Raw genomic sequence first — 20,756 nt, forward strand, 5'->3', positions numbered from 1 at the left:
TTCACTCCAAAAGATTCACGGTACATGGCTCATAGTACATCCAACATCCAACTCATTATAGAAGAATAGAACAGAACATGTGGTTCCAACCTGTCAATTTGTCTCCGGTTTAGCGCCCCTTTTTTGTGTGCACTCTTAAACAAGGCCAACATCCTAATTACGATAGCTTCTCATATCTTCAAAGAAAAATACTGTGTCATCAGATTTTATTTCCTATGGCAAACATGCACCCACTTAATGCTCATAGTAACTTTGATTGTAAAGTTTGCCAGCTTGCTTTACAAAACACAGCCCCTATCTGACCGTGTGTCAAATGCCTGTACTCTGTATCCATCTGTACAGGGGTTAAAGGGCAATGCAGCAGGAAGTGACTAAGTGGCCTATGAAGCTGTTGGGCACAATTCTGAGTAGGCAGCATGGCTAAATGACACATGGCTCTGCTCTCACCATGGCTAATGAAACACATCCAACTGCAGGTGATTACTGCGGGGTTGCCTTGTGCAAGTGTGTGTGTATGCATTTAGGTGCACAAACATAAGAGTGTATTTCTTTCATTTCCAAGAACTTGTAAGACTGCTGTGAATTACCTAGAGAGTGAGCGGCCGTGGTTTTGGAGCTGAAGAACCGCCCCAGTCCCAGATCTCCTAGCTTCACTACTCCTGTAGCTGTGATGAATACATTGGCTGGCTTGATATCTGAAGAAGAAAGGAGTTAGGTTAGGCAGATACTTAAATGATACTGTAACAAATTCTGGTCAGTTTGTTGCTATCAAACTCAAATTCCTGGGATGTCAACGTGATATTCTACAATAACATGATGCCAACCTGTTCCATTTGAGAAACTGTATGTACCAATTAATTTTGAAAATATTGACTTCAGTAACGTTAGTCAGACAAACCATCTCCGTGTTTTTGGAGTAATGTTTGATATATGATGATGCACATCAGCCTTTGAAATTTATTAACTTGGTCCAGTGATATTATTAAGCGGCTTTCCACAGACCTCCTCTCTGTAAAGGGGTCTTTAAAGCCCTGAGCTCTCGATTCATTAGTGTCCCAATACTCTAATCAAAGACAGTCTAACGGAAGCCTATCACACTTGTAGCTGTGTGTGTGTGTGTGTGTGTGTGTGTGTGTGTGTGTGTGTGTGTGTGTGTGTGTGTGTGTGTGTGTTTCTAGGGACTTGATTTGAGTGCTATTGAACACACATGGCTCCATGAACACTATGTTCTTTTGGCCTATGGAACTACTTGTACAAAAAAGCATTGCGAATTACCATTTTTGAAAAGCATTATTTCTGGATGAAATTACATTGTTTAGGGTGGTTTAGGTTAAACTCTGCTGAGATCAATGAATTATTATATTGAAATGTAATTAATTGAATATGAAAAGCTGACAGTCTTTTCTGCAACTGTCATTCTAAATCCAAGTGATCCTTTAAACACATCTGTGCAACTCAAGTGAGAAATGAACTGAAAATTAAAAACTACAACAAAAAAAATGTAAGTCATTTAAAAAAAAATAACCAGGGTTTTTCCTGCATTCAAAATTGCGTGGCAGCCGCCCCCAGTCAGACCGATTGATATTGCTCAACACAGTGTAACGCCCCAGCTGTGCTGCTAGAGCGATTGATGTCCCACTGCGGCAGCGATGTATTTTAAATGCAGTTGCAGCATTGCACCACTATAGAGGCGCTACATCAGCAGGAAAGACCTGAACAACTACCGAAGAAGAAATAAATCAAATCTTGTTTTTCCCCCGCTCGTTGGTGCCATCGGCATATTGATTTTTCCTAGTGGATAGATACATTAAGAAATGGGTTTGTTTGTTTGTTTGTTTTAAATGGAGGACACTGCAGCGTGCTATTGCAGCACAGGTGCCCATGGACCACAAAGCGCTTGAAGGGTGCTTCAAAATAATCTATGAGTGTCTCAAACAAAAGTGGCCCCATCAGATAAGCCATGAGTCCATTATTCTCCGATACAAGTTTTAATAAACGAATGCTGTAACATGATAATAGTCATATTCTTATTGGAACTCTTAACTTAAAGTATGCTTCCTGTAAAAGAAAGTGAGTCCGCTGAGTTTACAGAGTACATGCACGTTATGGCGCACGGTGAGGATGGAACCATCTCTGCCTTAATTTGAGCCACGAAAACCCTGATAACTTCCTGACTACCAGTAGTTCAAATTTGTCCTCTGTCGAGGACATTTGTGAACCTAAATATCTCCCACCCAGTGCCTCCAATCGCATTAACTCCTTTTGTTACTCAAAAGAGGACATTCAGTGCTTTCCAATGACACCAAATTTGTAGGGGCTAGAAAAAGTAAGAAAATGGCTTCCCTCATTGCAAGCACTTTTTATGGGAAGAGGAAAAGTAATACTTTTTATCAAACACATTTTGTCTTGAAATGCTGTTGGCATTTTAATTATAAGACTCTTATGAACACGTTAAAGTGTTGTTTGAGTTGTTCTAAGTGTATTTGAGCCCGTTTAAAAAATGTAGTGGGATTTCAAAAATTTCTTTTGGAGTAGTCCAATTACTTCACATAGATTGGGGAATTTCAAAATAAATGTGATTGGACAACATTTTTTTTCCTGGTAGTTAGGAGGATAACTCAACAAAACAACAGTAACAGAACATTTGAAAAATTCATTCAAAAATTCACATCACTATTACTATTTAACAGTGATATTTTAACATGAAAAAAAAAAGTCTAATTTTAGTCAATGGCGCTTTTTTACGTACTGGTGTATTAGCCATAACTGAAATATATAATGTTGGGCAGCTGTGGCATAAACTTTAAATGAGGTGACTGTCTAATAAATTTGTTCAGGACTGTACGTGGAGTGTTTTTCATCAAGTCTACCTCTGTGCATGACTCTCCGGGAGTGCATATGCTCAAGTGCGCTGCAAAGCTGGACAAAGTACTTCCACACAGTTCTTTCCGGGATTAGCCTCCTCTGCTTCTTAAAGTGCTGTGAGAGAAACACACACACAAACACACACAAAATAATTACGCAATACAAGATTTTAACAACTGCAGAAACGTTTGTGCCCTGAATACAGTTTTAAATATTGGCCCACAGTGCATATGCCTATCCGGGATCCCTCTTCTGTGTTTAATGGGACCCAGATCGATTTCCTCTCATTCGGTCCCTTTCCTCAGTCTCTTCTCATTTTCTCTATGGCCTTCAATAGAAAGCACATGCGCTCTCAGCAACAAAGGCAGGAAATGTGTGGTACCTTCCAAAACTCCCCCATCTGGCATATAGTTCTTTTGTGAAGTACAGCTTTCAGTGGCACACTGTAACAGTTGTTGTTATTGTTGCTTTTTGTTTTGTTTTTTTGAAGTTTATTTTGGAGGGCAGAACTGATCGGACTCATCCAGCATGTGGTCGCTTATTAAAAAATAAAATAACGGAGACAAAGCTTCAGCGAACAATATATTGGCACACCAATCACAAGCTATAGTCCTGCTTCAAGAGCAGTAAGTAAAATAGCCGAGTTCAATTTAGGGTTTCATTATCTTTATTTTTTCATTTTACCACATTGTCTACACATTTTCTTGCAATATTTTAGTCAAAATTTGTGATGTCAGCAGTAACATAATAGTGTTTTCCTTTTTATGTACCCTGCCATTTGTATATCAACTGCAGTACCTCAAGGTAACACAGTAGCTTACAGAAATGTTTTGTTTTGGTGCAACTGTATCAACGGAATGAAACGGGGGAGGGGAGGGAAAAAAAAACTTCGCTAAAGATGTCATCATCTGTAATATAGTAACTGCCCTATACCACATTGCTGACCTTACGCAGCACAATCCGCTTCTTGTTGAATTTATTTGTGAGTAACATTTGTCATACCAGTTCTACCAAAAAAATAATATTCATGCAAATACCGGTAGTTTGGCAATTACCATCTTGTCTACAAAAACAATAATGGAAACACAAACGATAAATGTTCCCTGTTCCACACCATAAATTGAAACACTCAGTGAAACTGTGATTGGGGTTTGAAAGCTTCCTGGCCGTTATGGTCCCATAAAAATGAAAAGTTGATTTAATTGTCCACCTACAGCACTCTGAATAGAAGATTACTTTGCTACCATGAATTCAAGTCGGTTTTAGGTACTTGGCGACTGTCAATTGGCCCTGTCAAGGCAAAATAAAAGCGAGTGTTGTTAAAGGTCCCCATATCTTTTTTTTTTTTACTGCATAATCTTTAATATTCTTTTATTAGGTTTGCAAGATAATTTCAGCTGGAAATGAGCAGGATGTCCTTTTTCAAAGTTATTTCTGTTGGTCAGAAATACAGTACGTGAGTTTGAACAATCCGTTATCTCATTAATATTCAAAAATATTCCATTTGTACATATGCTTTGCTCCAAGTGGGTCTCTGTTCCTCTTAATTTGATCTGGAAAACAGACGTCCTGTGACTGGTTAGTTACCGATATGTGGTCATCTTGTGGCCAACATGTCTCACTTGTATTGGCTCCACATGGCAAATATGACAAGGCAGTGTGTGTGAAAGCTTTTGTTCAGCCAACCTCCGCAGAAGGTGCCCTAAAAACACACAATTCTGGTTCCGAACCGTTCAGGAGTTTCTCCCAAAAGAAATGGAAGCAGTTAAATTCCTCAAGTCCTCTGAGAATGACAGAATGAGTTAAATATTGAGACACAAACCTAAGTCACAATGTTGGTGAATTGAAATCAGACCGTTTTGCAAGCAAGCCTTTGCCTTTTGTCGGCTATTGCATCCAATACACGAACCACATAGATGTCATCCTTAAAAGAGGACACAGACTCATTTTGACAAATGTTATGCAGAGAACTGTGGAAAAGATATATTGGAGTGCCAAATTTGAATGAATTATTCAAAAAGCCAAGTATATGAAATCAGGCTCCAAAATCATGAAAAATAGAGCCCTGCTCAAATTTTTCAGACACTCTGGTTGTGTCCACCGTATGTGACGAAAACACAGCAGTGACTCAATGATGCCTTTCAAGGACCAAAGTAGTATTACAGGTTTGGCTTGGTCTCATTTGCTTGTTTCACAGTTTTGAGTTATTTTCATGTATGACAATTAAAATGCAATTAGTTGAAATAGCATCTTATTGCACAAGCAACAGCACAATAGATAAATACAAAGACAGACATTTTGGTGAAGTCGACGGGTGAACAGCCCAACTGGACAAAGAAAGAAAATAAAGAAGAAGATAATAGCGGTAGATGGAAAGAGGAAAGGATAGACCTTGGCCTATATCCTAATAAAGCCCCACTAAGAAGCCATTCTTCCCTTGCCCTCCATTTCCATATCAGAGAACTGTTTGATGTCAATGGGGGAGCACAGAGATGCCCACCACCAACCCAACCGTTACTCCTTTCACGGCAAACACTGCACATGCAATATTCTGTCAGTGCATGCAAATTCAGCCATTTGATTTCATTTGGATTCTGAAATAACCAAAATAAGATTCATGGAAAATTAGAGAAGGAATGAGACAGAAATTGAAAGAAATAATTAATATTAAGAAATAATTCAATAATTGGAAATAACTACCGGTACTAATAACAACTGATTAGCTGAAACTGTATTTAAATCCATCCGTTATTTGATCCGCTTATCTAGACGAGGGTTGCGGGTGTGTTGAGCCTATCTCAGCTTTCTTCGGGGAGCAGGCGGGGTACACCCTGAACTGGTTGCCAGTGTGGTACATAATGTTAACTTGCACATACAACAGTGATTGGTAACAATTTAACAAATAAGGTTTAAGTGTTACTGTTATGAAATGAGGCCTATATAGCATGGTGTGCATTTGAATGCTTTGTGGAGGTCCATGACCTACTGTAAAGGTTTATACATATACACACACACACATATATATACATACTGTATATATATATATATATATATATACATACATACATACATGCACACACACACACATATATATATATATATATATATATATATATATATATATATATGTGGGTGTATATATATAATAATGCACGCACACACACACACATGTATATATATGTGTGTGTGTGCGCATGTATGTATGTATGTATGTATATATATATATATACATTATATATATATATGTGGGTGTATATATATAATAATGCACGCACACACACATATATATATATATATGTGTGTGCGTGTGCATGTATATATGTATGTATGTGTATATATATATATGTGTTTAACATATATATATAAACCCACACACAGTATATCTTAACATCTTCAGTATTTTAAAAAAATATACATAACTCAAATTATTTCATAGTCATGAAATGTTCTGCTCAATATATTTAAAGTATATAGCTCAAGTATTTTTTCAGTTTATTTTTAAAGGGATGGAAATAAAAAACGATTAATTGCTTGATCAAAAAACAATCACCCATTGAAATAATCATGAGTTGCAGCCCGATTCTCATGAATGTGGCAGCAAACTCCTTGCCGACGGAATGCGGGCGTGTATGCGTGTACGCATGCGCATGCCTGCATACTTCCTTCAGGCTGCCATGTTCACTCTCGTACAACTAATCCTCGCCTCTCCTAATTTCATGTGTTGAACTGTATGGATGTGAAACTGCTGAACATGACTCCAAACGGCTTGTCGAGCTGTGCTGATACAACGCCGCAGCGTTATTTATGCATAGAAGACCAGGCTCCATATATGCAAACCACTAATTTGCCTGACTGGCAGGCATAATAAAAACATGAGCTTCAGCTAAGTTCAAAATGAAAAATAAGGGGAACCACAGGAGGGTAACTGAGAAATTACCCTTTTGAGCTACCACATTCTTCTCTTCCACCTCATTTCAACATAAACATGAACAGCTAGCAGACAAACTTGGGCCATCAACATGGTATGTCAGAAAGGTTACAGGACTAATAATCACAAAAGACATTTTCAAATCCAAATGACACATTTTTCCATCTTAAAGTAATCCTGCCTGAGTGTGACACATTCACCGAGATACTGTTACACTAGTGTTTTCTGCCACACCTAATATGGTTTCTTCTGGGATCCTATGCAGCTCCGTTGACCTGGCGATCTTCAAAACGGGTCCCGTTGATGACCCCCTTGAGCTCGCGAGATGTGTGGGAAAATCACATGAAGCCAGGTCGGGTGAGAAGGGAAGTTGCTCGAGCACGTTGGTATTCTTTGTCAGGAACAGTCGGATGCTCAAGGGGAGTGAGCAGGCGTCTTGGTGAAACAGCCACAAGTTGTACTGACATAAGTTCGGCATCTTCTCACGTCCTGAAGGACGGAAATATTGCGAAATGTCTTTGCAGACGTGCTGGTTCATCGTCTGGCCCATATTGACAGGGGAAAACTTTTACTTTATAGTTTGGGTTTGAAATATATCTTTGGTGACACAAGTCCAGGAACTTCTCTGACATATTTCGTAGATGTACAGTATTTCGGTAAGTAAAGTATTATTACCCATGTGCCAATTTGGCTATAATTTACAAAATGATTGAGATGGGTTTACTGTATCCGTGATGGAATTGAATAGACAGCAAGAGGTAGTTGTTCGTTAAGAGACACTTCTGAGAATAGAGATTTCTGGTGATTTCTCTTGTCATTACAGCAGGAAATAAAACAAAACCAATCAATATCTGATGTGACCACCATTTGCCTTACATAGTGCAACACATCTCATACAGTTTGGCGATCAGGCTGTTGAGGCCACAGTGATTTGGGGAAAAGATTGAATTGTGATTTTTCTGGCAAACTATTTTTCTAATCACTTCCCGATTTTCTTTAAATCAAGTATGTACATTTTGTGGCGGCCCGGTAGTCCAGTGGTTAGCACGTCGGCTTCACAGTGCAGAGGTACCGGGTTCGATTCCAGCTCCGGCCTCCCTGTGTGGAGTTTGCATGTTCTCCCCGGGCCTGCGTGGGTTTTCTCCGGGTGCTCCGGTTTCCTCCCACATTCCAAAAACATGCGTGGCAGGCTGATTGGATGCTCTAAATTGTCCCTAGGTGTGAGTGTGGGCGTGGATGGTTGTTCGTCTCTGTGTGCTCTGTGATTGGCTGGCAACTGATTCAGGGTGTCCCCCGCCTACTGCCCGGAGACGGCTGGGATAGGCTCCAGCACCCCCCGCGACCCTAGTGAGGATCAAGCGGTTCGGAAAATGGATGGATGGATGGATGTACATTTTGTACTAAATGTACACAAAGTAACATTTACAAAGAGGACAGAAAACTACATCGTACCATCAAAACCTTCAACGGTATTACTCTAATAATGCACCGACACAAAAAGGGCTGGGTGAGGAAGGCAGCTCTTTTTCAAGGGTTTTCATAGAGCTCCATAAAACAAAACCTACTGCTTACCACTATACATGTGTTGATTGTCAATTATGTGGAATATTTGTGTGAAAATAACACATATGTCTCATTTTGACTAACACAAAAGAAAATCAGGATGTTTCCATGAAGAAAATCATTGAATAATTACTGTTGAGAGGCTGACATCAGAGGATTTGGACAGTTTGGATAATTAACACATTTGAACAATGATTCGATTATTAAAATACCTGGTGATGAATGTGATCATCGATTAATTAGCTGTAATCAATCTAATAATTTTGACAGCTCGAGGTGCAAAATGCTTTTAACCAGTTAGGAGGTTTGTCTCCTGTCACAAGTAGCATGCCGCTTCAGATTGCTGTGTCTGGGATCACGATTTATATCCCAAAGCAATAAATCGGTCAGCCCCATTGTCACCTCTGAAGGTTTGTACATGCTTATTCAATGGCTAAGCAAAGTTGTTCAATATCGGCAGAACATCTCAAACATGATTCATGGGTGACGTGTCTGGGGAGTATGCCGGCCAGCTTCCAGGAACTGACTAGAGATAAGATCTGAATTACTAGGTATGCTACACATGATGCTGCTGAATTCGGTTAGAAGAAAGGTTTGAAGCCTGACCTCAAAACTTTTAAATGGGGACTCTACACTAAAGGTCGCAAGCGTGACTTGGCAAGCGTGAAATGGTGCAACTTAATGTCCATAAGACAAAAAAAATAAAATAAAACAACAACCAAACACTGCATATAAGTATTATCAACTAGCATGTTTAAATGTAAATATAACCATATGAGTGTATACACAGCAGTTGTTCAAATGAAGGTCTGTGTACATTTAAAAACATGTGTAACTTTTATTGCCCACGATCATCATTGTATTCTTCCCAACATCCTTTCTCCATTTAAGACAGATGTCCACACATCCTATTTAGATTAAAGATGATTTTAGGGGTCCTATAATATTTGGTTTTTGGTTACATTGCCGAATGTATGATTCAGTTTGATTCACTGTCCAGGTAGCCAAAAACCCAGTCTCGCAAAAACCACAGACCTCCTGCCTCCATTCCTTCAGTTATACAAGGCCATATGTCTGGGATGTTATTTCCAAGTCAACATTCCATTACACTCAACAGGGAGGCAATATGATGGCGAATTTATCCTTGGAGATGATTTATATGTGTTTCATACAAAGTACTCCAATATATGACATTGTACAAATTAATATCTCATTCATTCAGTCATCAGTCATTCAGAATCTCGTATTCTTTTATTGTGTAAAAGGGTGTCCTATTGGGTGAAGAGATGCTAGGTTAAAGCCCCCGCCTCAAAAAAAAAAAATGAATTTGACAGAAAACTTTTATGCTTGAAATGACTGGGGTCAACTAGCCCAATTGTTGCAGTACAGAGGCGCACACTGTTTCTTTTAAAATAAAAATATAGGCATTAAAAGAGGTCATGGGTGACGGTATCAGACAGTATCAATCTATAATAACGTATCCATGTATACGTGCACATTATGCAATAGAAGAAATGAAACTGACATCTTCTCTGATGAAATACGCAACAGTACAACTTTAACGGAGTGAATAAATAATAAATGTAAATAAAGAACACTCAAATGGTAATGCAAATGGTGCAGAAGGAGATAGTACTTCTCGTGTCTTACTGTCGCGTCCTGAAAATTAGTCGTAGAGATTATAGAAAGAAGCACAAGTGTTCATCAGTATTTATTTTTTGGTGATTCACCATTAACTACACAAGCTAGCACTAACAAGTAGTTTTTCACCGCAAGATTGTTGAGATAGTTAGGTGATTTCTTCTGCCGTGTGAACCAACGTTATGTATGTGTGACGCGATTCTTCTAGTCATATATTACCGGGAGCTAATGTTAAGATTATGTCAACTGAGCTCATTTCTAACTTAAATATACAGTACCAAATACTGAATTCATCACTTCCCTAATTCAATCAGGCTACTAACGATTGCTCTTCGAACTTCCGATTCAGAAACTTGCTTCTTTTCAGTTTCGGAATACAGTCAAACCTCGGTTTTCTAACGTCTCTGTTTTTGACCAAATCGGTTTTCGACCAAAAATTTCAAGTTTTTTTATGCCTCGGATGACGACCGAAAATCGGTTCTCGAACAAACTGAGCGCACTTGAATGCGCCACTTGACTCCTCTCACCTTCCTTACACGAGGAAGTGACGCTTCCTCGGGTAGACAAGGAAGTGACGCTTCCTCGTGCAGTGTTCCATTACTGAGCAGACGTGTTAAATATATATATATTTTTTAAAAGAGTGTGGTTTCGGTTTTCGAACAAATCGGTTTTCAAACAGCCTTCTGGAACGGATTATGGTCGAAAACCGAGGTATAACTGTACTTTGATCTGATGAGCCAATGGCTTGTAGATGTCACAGATGTTAATATTTTTGAATAAATTTTGCAAGTTTTATTAAATGATAAAAAGACAACTGTATAACAGGGCGGGTGACTGTATTCGAGTATCGTATTGAAAATTGTCAAGACAGGTAGTGTATTCAGGTAAATTATATTTTTATTTAACACAGCTCACTTTAGAACGAAGAACCAATTGATTTCCCTTGTTATGTAATAAACTATTTTTTTTTGTCTAAAGAATGTTTCAGTAGGGCACTTTCAAACTTGACCAGAGAGGAAACAGTTAAAAAAGGAAACTATGATAAATCTTGATAAATGATTCTCATTAATTTCAGTTGTGTTTCAGTGTTGAGATGTGTCCCTTGTTCGATAATAATCATTAAGGAGTTTAATGACAATCTAGTTTAAGAAAAAGGAGACTTTTCTCAAATTTGCACTTACAACAGGCTCCACTACGTTGATCAGCAGTGTGACACGCACTGATTCCTGGAAACATCACATGACTTATCAAGATGGAATTCATTCATCTGTTCAGCACAGTAGTCACTTGGCTTGATAAAAACAAGTTACAAATTGTTTGAAACAAGTTCTCCCATGTCAGACAAGCAGTACTGGGACACTGCCTTTTTTGAGTGTGTACACGACGGCATCATTACGCATTTATGTCAAGACAGATACGCAGACCGGAAGCAGCCTGACTTGACTATGACTTATGTCGCAAGCTGGCTGACAACCACACTCCCCGCCGAGTCCCACACAGAGGGAGCGAAGGGAAAACAAGCCCTCCGTAACGGCGGCCACTTTGATGACTTTTTAAAATTATGTATACTGTATTTTCCAGACTATAAATCGCTCGTGAGTATAAATCTCACCAGCCATAAAATACATAATAAAGAAGAAAAAACAGAAGTCCCACTGGAATATACGTCGCATTTGGGGGGGAATTTTATTTGATAAAATCCAACAACAGATATGTCATCTTGAAAGGCAAATAAGACTAAAAATAGAGAACAACAGACTGAATAAGTGTACGATATCCTAACGTTAGATGATGCATAAACAACAAGGTGAGAATGTGCCTGGTATGTTCACGTAACATATTAAGAGTTATTCAGATAACTATAGCATAAAGAACATGCTAACAAGTTTACCAACCCCCCAGTGTCACTCCAAATCTCTAAACCCAATGAAATCTTCATCCTGTGTGTCACTTTTAAAGAACTCCCCGAACTCCGGAGGTAGAAGATGCGCCACTTCCTCTTCTACGCCACTTACGTCAGAGTCATCATCAGTTGTTTTTATCAGTTACCGCCAATGTGAAAAGTACCAACACAGGCCTCAAGCACCCTTGCAGTTTAATGTGAAAATTACGTGAAATGAAAAATATGTTAATCATTTCACACAGAAGTCGCTCCAGAGTATAAGTCGCACCCCCACAGTGTGTGTGTGTGTGTGTGTGTGTGTGTGTGTGTGTGTGTGTGTGTGTGTGTGTGTGTGTACATTGGTTTCAAAAAGGCAAATTTCTCAGAATGTTGAGTGATTTTCATGCCTGCAATTTGGCACGTCCATGATTGCCGAATCAATGTCATCTCATCCACGAGCCAAGTTCACTAAAAAGTCATGTTTTCTTGTCAACCAGTGCACAGAAACTGAGATCTGAGCTACATGTTAGCGCAATTGCAACAGTGCTGTATACATTTGCTGTGTAGTGATTTCAGACGAATATGAGATAATAGATCAGGATGTCAGCTTTTGTTTCGGGGTGTTTACAGTACATCTGATACCAGATAAGAAAACGGCAAATTGTGTTTTAATCAACTCATTTCTTAGGCAAGTAAACTATTTTAAAATCTGACTGACGTGTGGCCTCACTCCATATTCAGCTTCATTCACTTGAATCCGATGAATACTTTGGCTCACCTAAAAGTATAGCGGTTCGCTACAAATAAGGATTTTTCTCAGTTTTGTTTTGAAATCCAAATGTAAATTCCAATAAATAAAGTTGAAATGGTGATCTTTTGTCTTGTATTCCTCTTTTGATGTAAAGTCCAAATGTGTTCAGTCTACAAGAACAACACCAACAAAATATCACCCCAACTTTCAATACTGTTGGGAAGCAAGTTTATGGTCCAATAAGTAGCGATCTCTATATGATCATTTATGTTATGTGGTATCCTCGTGTGGATAATATTCAAGACCATTCTGTATTCATACAAACTGTTCTTTAATTTTGGGACTGCTGCTGAGGGTAGTCACTTACCTTGATCATACGCGAGAGGTCTCCGGCATCAGCAAGCTCCAGTACTATGTTTAGCTCATTGTCCTCAATAAAAGATGCATGATACTTTATCACATTTGGATGGTTCAGTTGCTGTGGGAGAGAGAGAAACAACACAACAGAGAAATATAAGTCAAACATCTTTTTCATATATTCAAACATAATATTCATTCATACCTGACCTGAAGTGACTATGGTAACAAGCACGAGATGAGCAGTAGATGAATTGTACTTGTTTGGCATTAAGTCTCGCAACTTTTTCCATTCGTCATAGCAGCACATGACCATTTTGCATAAATTAGCATTTGCCTGCATTCAAATTCACAGGTTATGAGTTGGTCGTGCAACCTCAAAATTTCGAGTTTTGATTCTATAGGGAGTAAATTCCGAATAGCCCCCAATGGACAAAAATCCAACAAGCACACAGTACAAATTCTTTGCATCCATAGGTACTGGCATTGTTGAATCAAACTCAAAAGTTTTTGTTCTCACTGGAAGTCACTCTCTCCCGTTCCCACGCCCATCATCAACTGGCATCTGAGTCGGAAGTTCACATAAGATTTCCCTATCCACCAGTCTTCTCCTCACACTCCTCATTTGGCTTTTGAAAATAATCTGGGCACAACCGCTTTGTTTTTGGAAAATGATATCACAAGGGATGCAGCTATGTTGCGTTCTGGCTGCAAGATGTTTTGTTCTGTCCCCCATAGAGCTTCAAACCCACCCGAAGAGGCTTAAAGAGAGCGTTGTCTGCCTGATATTCCCTGCTTCCACAATTGTTTACTATTTGTTTTTTTGGTGCTCCACCATGGAAAAGTACTGTGTAGTTCAATTACCGTATTTTCACGACTATAAGGCGCCATTAAAAGTCTCAAATTTTCTCCAAAATGGACAGGACGCCTTATGATGCGGAGCGTCTTGTGTATGCGCGGAGTTCCAAAACCTGACTGACAGCCGACACGCTGTTTATATAGAGAAAAGGCGGAAGTGACTGTGGACAGGCATGCGGCAAAGAAGTCGGCCAATCAGTGAAGGGTGGGCGTGTATATATACATATATTGAGAGAGAGAGAGAGAGAGAGAGAGAGAGAGAGAGAGAGAGAGAGAGAGAGAGAGAGAGAGAGAGAGAGAGAGAGAGAGAAAAGGCAGACGTGAGTGAGGACAGGCATGCGGCGAAGAAGTCCGCCAATGAGTGAAGGGTGGGCGTGTAAGTGGACGCGAAAGGGACGCCCCTAGCAGGTACCAACACCTGTATAGAGTGTGGCTATGTGCATTATTGCAAAACAACTTCGGTTTTGGTTTCTAAGAACCCCCGAAAATAAATTCTACAAAGAGACACGCCTACGAAGCTCAGTTCAAACTTCAAGCCATCGGTTATGCTTTTGGCATGCGTGCCCATCTCACAGCAGCGGTGAAAAACCAAGTCAAGCAAATGAACTCTGAGCTTGCCGTTATTCCCGGAGGCTTGACTAATGAAATCCAACCGCTGGACATCGGCATCAATCGGGCGTTCAAAGCAAAGTTGCGACCGGGCGTTCAAGGTAAAGTTGCGAGCTGCATGGGAACAATGGATGATCGATGGCAAACACAACTTTACAAAGAGTGAGAGGCAGCGCTGGGCGAGTTACGCCACAATTTGTGAATGGATTGCGGCTGCTTGGACGAACGTGTCTGCTTGCACTGTTGTTCGAGTTTTTGGCAAAGCCGGCATCATTTCTGTGGAGCCACATGGCAATGAGAGTGACTCTGACAACGAGAGGGAACACGGCGTTTTTGATGGATTACCGGTACTTGCACAATTGTTCAATTCTGATACAGAGGATGAGGACTTTGATGGATTTCTGGGTGATGATTGATCGAAAAACGTGAGTACATTGTACGATGGCTAAATAAAATACAACGGAATTCAGTTTTGCTTCCGTTGCCTTTTTAAAAACGTGTTTTTAGCTTGTATCTGTATGTCTTGGCATGCTACCGTATGCTACAAGCTAACGTGTTTTTAGCGTGCACGCATGCATGCCGTATGTTTAAGCTGGCGTATGTTTTACCACTGTAAAACTGCGCCCAATAATACAGTGCGTTTTGTCTATGTGTCAAATACAGAAATAGCACCCATTAATGAGACTGCGCCCAACCATACGGTGCGCCGAATGGTCGTGAAAATACGGTACCTCTTTTTTTGTTGTTGTCACTGTGGTTTTTGTCCGTATTACCTTGTGCAAAGTGCTGTTGACAACGTCCGAATTCATGTTGTTGAATTGATTGTTGAACATGTTTCAAGAGTACTAAAAATGGCAAGAAATGTTTGGGTTTTTTTGTACAAATATACCGGCAAATACATATTAACCAATTAATAAGGCGTTGGGCTGGACCTCAACGACCCCTTGAATTGTAATTCTTTAGATCACCAAGACAATTCGATGCCTTCTACTTTTCAGGAGCAATTCGCAGAAGGACATTTTTTGTTCCAGAGCTCCAGTGCAAAAAGCAAGGTCCATAAAGCCTGTTTGTAAAGGTTTGGTATAATGCAACTTGAGTGGCCTGCATGCAGTCCTGAGGTAAAGGCTGCATACAGTATTTGTAATCCCGATTTTACACATGTGGACCTAATGAAATGGTTTTGTTCTCTAGGGTGACAAAGCTGGGTGACTTGTCACAACAACCCCTCTAAATGCGATGACAACAACTCGTGCGAGACACACGCGCACAAACACACGTGCGCGCGCGCACACACACACAGACGCACACGCACACAGACGCACACGCACACACACACAGACACACACACACACACACGCACACACATGCACGCACACACATACGCCTGACAGGCTGACAGTCAGAAAAACAAGCCGGGCTTATCTCAGGCACTCAGGCTGCGATTCCTTCCTGCTGCTTGGTCAATAAGACAAGAACAACATTTCTCGTTGTAAACAAAGTGTACCCATCCAGTTCAAGAAGAGGGAGGACGGAGAGAGCGAAGGTGCAATTAGGGCGATGAAGGACACCATTAATTTAAAGCATTAATAGTGTCAAACATGGAAAAAAGAACTAAATTGAGAGAGCAGGGAACGGGGAAGTGAACATATTTAAAGAAAATATCAGTGAAAAGGGAATGATACAAATAGAAGCGCTTGAGTCAAGGTCCCATGTGGCATGGTATTGCGGCATTGTGGGGTGAGGGAGGATATGCGGAGGGGATACAAGTAGACAGAGCAGTGTGACACACGTCCTCCATGTGGCTTCGCTTTCTACGCTGTGATTAAAGAAATGTTCATGCTCTGAATGACGCAGAGATGGGGAAGGAGGGCTCTGGACAGTACACTGCACTCCCCCCAGTCATCTCTCCATCCCTCCCCGATCCTCCTCACGTGTACTCCCTTGTATTTTCCCCATGTCTCCATCTTTCCCCGGCCGTCCCTTGTCCTCTCGCTTGCCAGATGTATATTTGGCTCAGCGTGTCAGTTCTACATGTCTTCACACTGTAGCACAGCCAGAAAGCGATGACAAGCCCACCCAACCCATTCCTCTGCCATAAGTGTAACCTCAGGCAAAAGATACAGAGGACTGTGGGGATATACACATGCAGATGTTGATGCTAATGATGGATGGAATCCCAGTCTAAGGAAGTACCGCATAGAGCTTTACACGATTATGTCATTAATTACACACACGGCCTGTGACCCACCAGCGTATGTAATTACTTAATGATGTAAAACCGTGCGTGCAATATAATGTGTGAGCTAATGACATGGCTAAAAGAAGAAACTGGTATCTAGGGAGACCATCTGACAATATAAAATTACCTAACGATGTCTTACATTTTGAACCGATGGCATAGCTTTGTCATGTAGATGGAGCAAATGTTTTACAGTACAGTGGATTAGGGTTAGGGACTGAGCCGGCACACGAGTAGCGAAAATTCGCATATAATTGAAATGCATTGGTGGGAGGGATTAAATATATATATAATTTTTTTTTAATAACCACCAAAGTTCTTCCAAAAATGCTGATAAATATAAATAAGTGTTCCAAAAATAAATAAGTGTTTACCGTGTAAATATGTGCTATGTTTCAAAAATAAGTTCAAAACAACCCAAAATATGTAAAAACAAAAAATATATATTGAGAAAAAAAATGGACAAAAATCTGCAAATATACAACTCCACAGGTGCCAAACCGCGAGTATCAGGGGACCCATTGTACTTGAATGGGACAATTTTTGAAACAGAACCTGCAGCTGCAGTTTTAGACCTTCTAAACCAAGGGTGGGCAAACTCCGGCCCGTTGGTCTTTTTAATCCGGCCCGCCGAAGATTGGTGCACAATTAAGGTTTGATTGCATTCATTTCGTTTGGACTTGTAATGACAGGTATTTCAACACCAGTTAATTCAAGTTGCAGAGCACAGGGAGGGAGGGGAAGACGAAGAAAGATGGAGAGATTAATGACCATGGAAGGGAAAGTGATATGTATCTGATTAAACGAAGCGGGTAACAAAGTATGAAACATTCAGGAGACGCCTGGAGTCAGAAAGACTCAAATCTACGAGACTTTGAAAAACAAGGAAGCGATTCTTACTCAGTCCGATTCTGGCAAATTTCCATGCTCAGAGTGAATTGCTTGTGGCTCGAGTAAATGAACATTTCCTAGAATGGTTTGACTGTTATCATGTTAAAAACTCTCCGCAAACTGGACCGCTAATAAGAGTCGGAGAGCAGTCAAATGTGTAGAGTGTGAACAACAGGGGGCTCAGTACACATCCTTGAGGAGAACCGGTGCTGAGTGTGATGGTGGAGGAGAATGTTACATTATTACTGGCATACAAACACATTGTGCTATCTTCTTTATTTTCTATTTCTATTTCTAACTTTTGGCCCGGCCCTCCACAATATTTTCTGCTTCTCATTTGGCCCCCCCGGGAAAATAATTGCCCACCCCTGTTCTAGATAATTGAATAAAAATGTAAACAAAGTGGAAATGTAGGTGAATGTTTGATATTACAAAAGCTTAATACGTCACGGGTATTTGCCTTGTCAGTGAACACATGCTGCCTAATGACATTTGCACGCACACACACACACACAGACACACACACACACACACACGCATAGATAATTAGCATCTTTAATTGTTGACATCATTATTCCTCGGAACATAATGCAGACTTGATAGTAATTGACAAAGAGGAGCATGCAGATGTGGAACTGCATGCATGATGAAATCTGAGGCATGTCAGAGAGCTGGATACTCAGTGTGGACAAAAGAGAGAGTGAGTGAGAAGTGGGACTCTCCAGTTGAAACTGGTAAGCCACAACAGGACAATGCAGATGAATAAACAGATGCAAATACAGACAGACAAACAAACAAATAGGCAGAGCAATGAAAGGCAGTGACTAAGAGTAATGTGTATGTGTCCTGTGTGAGTGTGTCCAGGCATGCGTGCATGGAACCACACACAAGTATGTGTGTCATTCCAGTCGGTCCATGCCACTGTGTCTCTCATTATTCTGATTTGGCTGCATCTCCTGTTGGCTTGTCTAGAAGGGGGATAAGGCAAAATGGCTGTCTCTCTCACACTCAGCCTTTTATTACAAGGCGTGCAGTCAAGGGCCAGGCAGCACTTCCGTGTTCACTTGAATGAGCTCAGAGAGAGGGAAAAAAACCAAAAAGCTCAAGGCTGAAGGTGATCCACTATGAGGAAATGAAGGGGGTCTGTGTGAGACATGAATTGGTGAGAGGACAAAAATGGAGGAAAATGGTACATGTGACAGACAGCCAGCAGAGGAGACAGAGAGAAGGAAATTAGCATGATATAAAGAAAATGAGGAGCGTAGTCACCTGTCTAAGACTGACAGTGAACCCTGCCATAACCACTTGTAGGAGGTCAGAGACACAGACTGAGGTTAACCCTGATGTCTTGTGGCATTAAGTCACAGAAGGGCTGCTCAGTTTACATATCTCTACAATGCGGTGTCTGCATCCGCGTATCCTTGTCTTTGATCGACCCCTGGAGCTACACTGGAGTGTTTAGAGTGGCACAAACTAATCGAATTAGTTTCCTTCGTCTCCTCAACGTATATGTGAGAAAGCATACAAGCATAAACAGCCTGCAGTGATCATACATGCAAGACGAGCACAGATGTGAAGGCAAACATAATCTGGAAACATACGTTAGGAATGAAGATGAAAAAAAGTGTTCAGATTTCTTTTTCAAAACAATCTGGCAGACATTTTATGAGAGTTTGATGAATACCACTTCATGGGGGGCTGAATAAAAGCCAGCCCAAGTAAAAGAAACATGTTGGTGACATGTACAGTACGTCCCATTTGAGGGAATAAAATAGGAAAAATGTATCTGAGTGGCCATCGATGATGAGTCTCCAAGCCTGGAATCATCTACTGTAGATACACTGGCACACTCACTCAAACACTTCAGAGATTGCAAGTACTTTTCAGTCAGGTCCAAACATTCACTCTTTCCTTTGTGCTGTATATTCGTACACCCAAACAAACAAGCTAACTACAAATGTGCGCACAAGCACTTCACACATACATGCAAGATGCATTGTGCAGCTGAATTGTTTTCTTGTGTTGCAAGGACTCTGCTGAGCCACCTAAAAAGAAAGATTGCTGCAAAACACACAATCTCGCCTCTTCTCGGGTTGCTTACCTTAAGGAGATCTATCTCTTTGATGCAATCCTGCCGAGCTTTGGCATCCATCAAGTCAAATATCTATTAGGGTATCAAAAAAGGGGGTGGGGGGATAGAGATCGGACGCAGATGCACATTATGGCACGTTTAACAATTACAAGGTAAGGAGAGTTCTGCAGAAAGTAGCGAAAAGAAAAAACAAACACGAGGAAACATAGTTGCTGTTGTACGAGAGGTGAATAATGAAGTTGTTTAACTGTCAGCTATTATTTCATTGATGTTTTAAGTTTTTACCACGTTATCGTTCCCTGTTTTTGTCTTCTTTTGAAGTTGTACAAAATAACTAACCTGTTTTGTCAGCCACTGCATATTGCAAACAAAGTTGTTAATTCACGAATATATTTTGCTAATATCTTCAGTCGCTCGAAATCTTTACATCATATGAAACTACAGTTATCCAATTGCGGCGACTAAAAATCTGCAAACATGATCTGTACCACCCCCCCCCCCCCCAAAAAAAAGGGTGCAACCAAATCTGTGCTGGGGCGAGCAAATGAATTAGTTAATCATTGGAACCAACTGAATTAGTTGGTCGCACAGGTGCTACCAATACAAAAGTTAGTGTCAAGACTTGCAAGTGGTAATGGACTCTTACCTGGACTTTCTTCAGGGCCACAGATGTGTTGTCTAGCAGATACCTTGCCCGGTAAACCTCACTGAATTGTCCCCGGCCTATTTTCTTCTCAATCTGGAAGTTAGCAAGCGAATTGTGGCCCATGTCTGGCTGCAAAGGTTTCTGGGAAAACAAAACACACGTATGAATGACTTCACATACAGCCAAGTGAAGTGAGATTGCAGATAAATTGGAAGGGGGGAAAAAAACAGACATTACTTGACACTTTTTGAGTTCAATGCTAGATGATACCAGAGGAAAAGACAGGATATGACTGACCCACTGATTATTTCACTGGCATAAGGCTGGTGAAGAGTTACACATTTGTGCACACATATTAGGCTTAGTCAATATAAAGACAGGAAAAATCCCTAACACCCTATTGTGTTATTTACTATACGACCAATCCTTTCAAA

At 40.4% G+C, this 20,756-nt stretch overlaps 1 protein-coding gene across 1 annotated transcript in view; it reads right to left on the minus strand.

The window, feature by feature from the left end:
* nek7 (NIMA-related kinase 7) overlaps nt 1–20,756 on the minus strand; it is a 74,876-nt gene that overhangs the window by 20,319 nt on the left and 33,801 nt on the right. Inside the window, exons 3-7 of the mRNA XM_086115868.1 lie at nt 20,323–20,463; nt 19,686–19,748; nt 12,998–13,108; nt 2,871–2,979; nt 588–695 (exon numbers count right to left, since the gene is read on the minus strand). Of these exons, the coding sequence (XP_085971994.1) occupies nt 588–695; nt 2,871–2,979; nt 12,998–13,108; nt 19,686–19,748; nt 20,323–20,463 (532 nt within the window). The remainder of the gene's footprint in view (nt 1–587; nt 696–2,870; nt 2,980–12,997; nt 13,109–19,685; nt 19,749–20,322; nt 20,464–20,756) is intronic.

This window comes from Hippocampus guttulatus, chromosome 7 (assembly GCF_054856545.1).
Source record: "Hippocampus guttulatus isolate MCC_2025c chromosome 7, RoL_Hgut_1.0, whole genome shotgun sequence".
Taxonomy (NCBI): Eukaryota; Metazoa; Chordata; class Actinopteri; order Syngnathiformes; family Syngnathidae; genus Hippocampus; species Hippocampus guttulatus.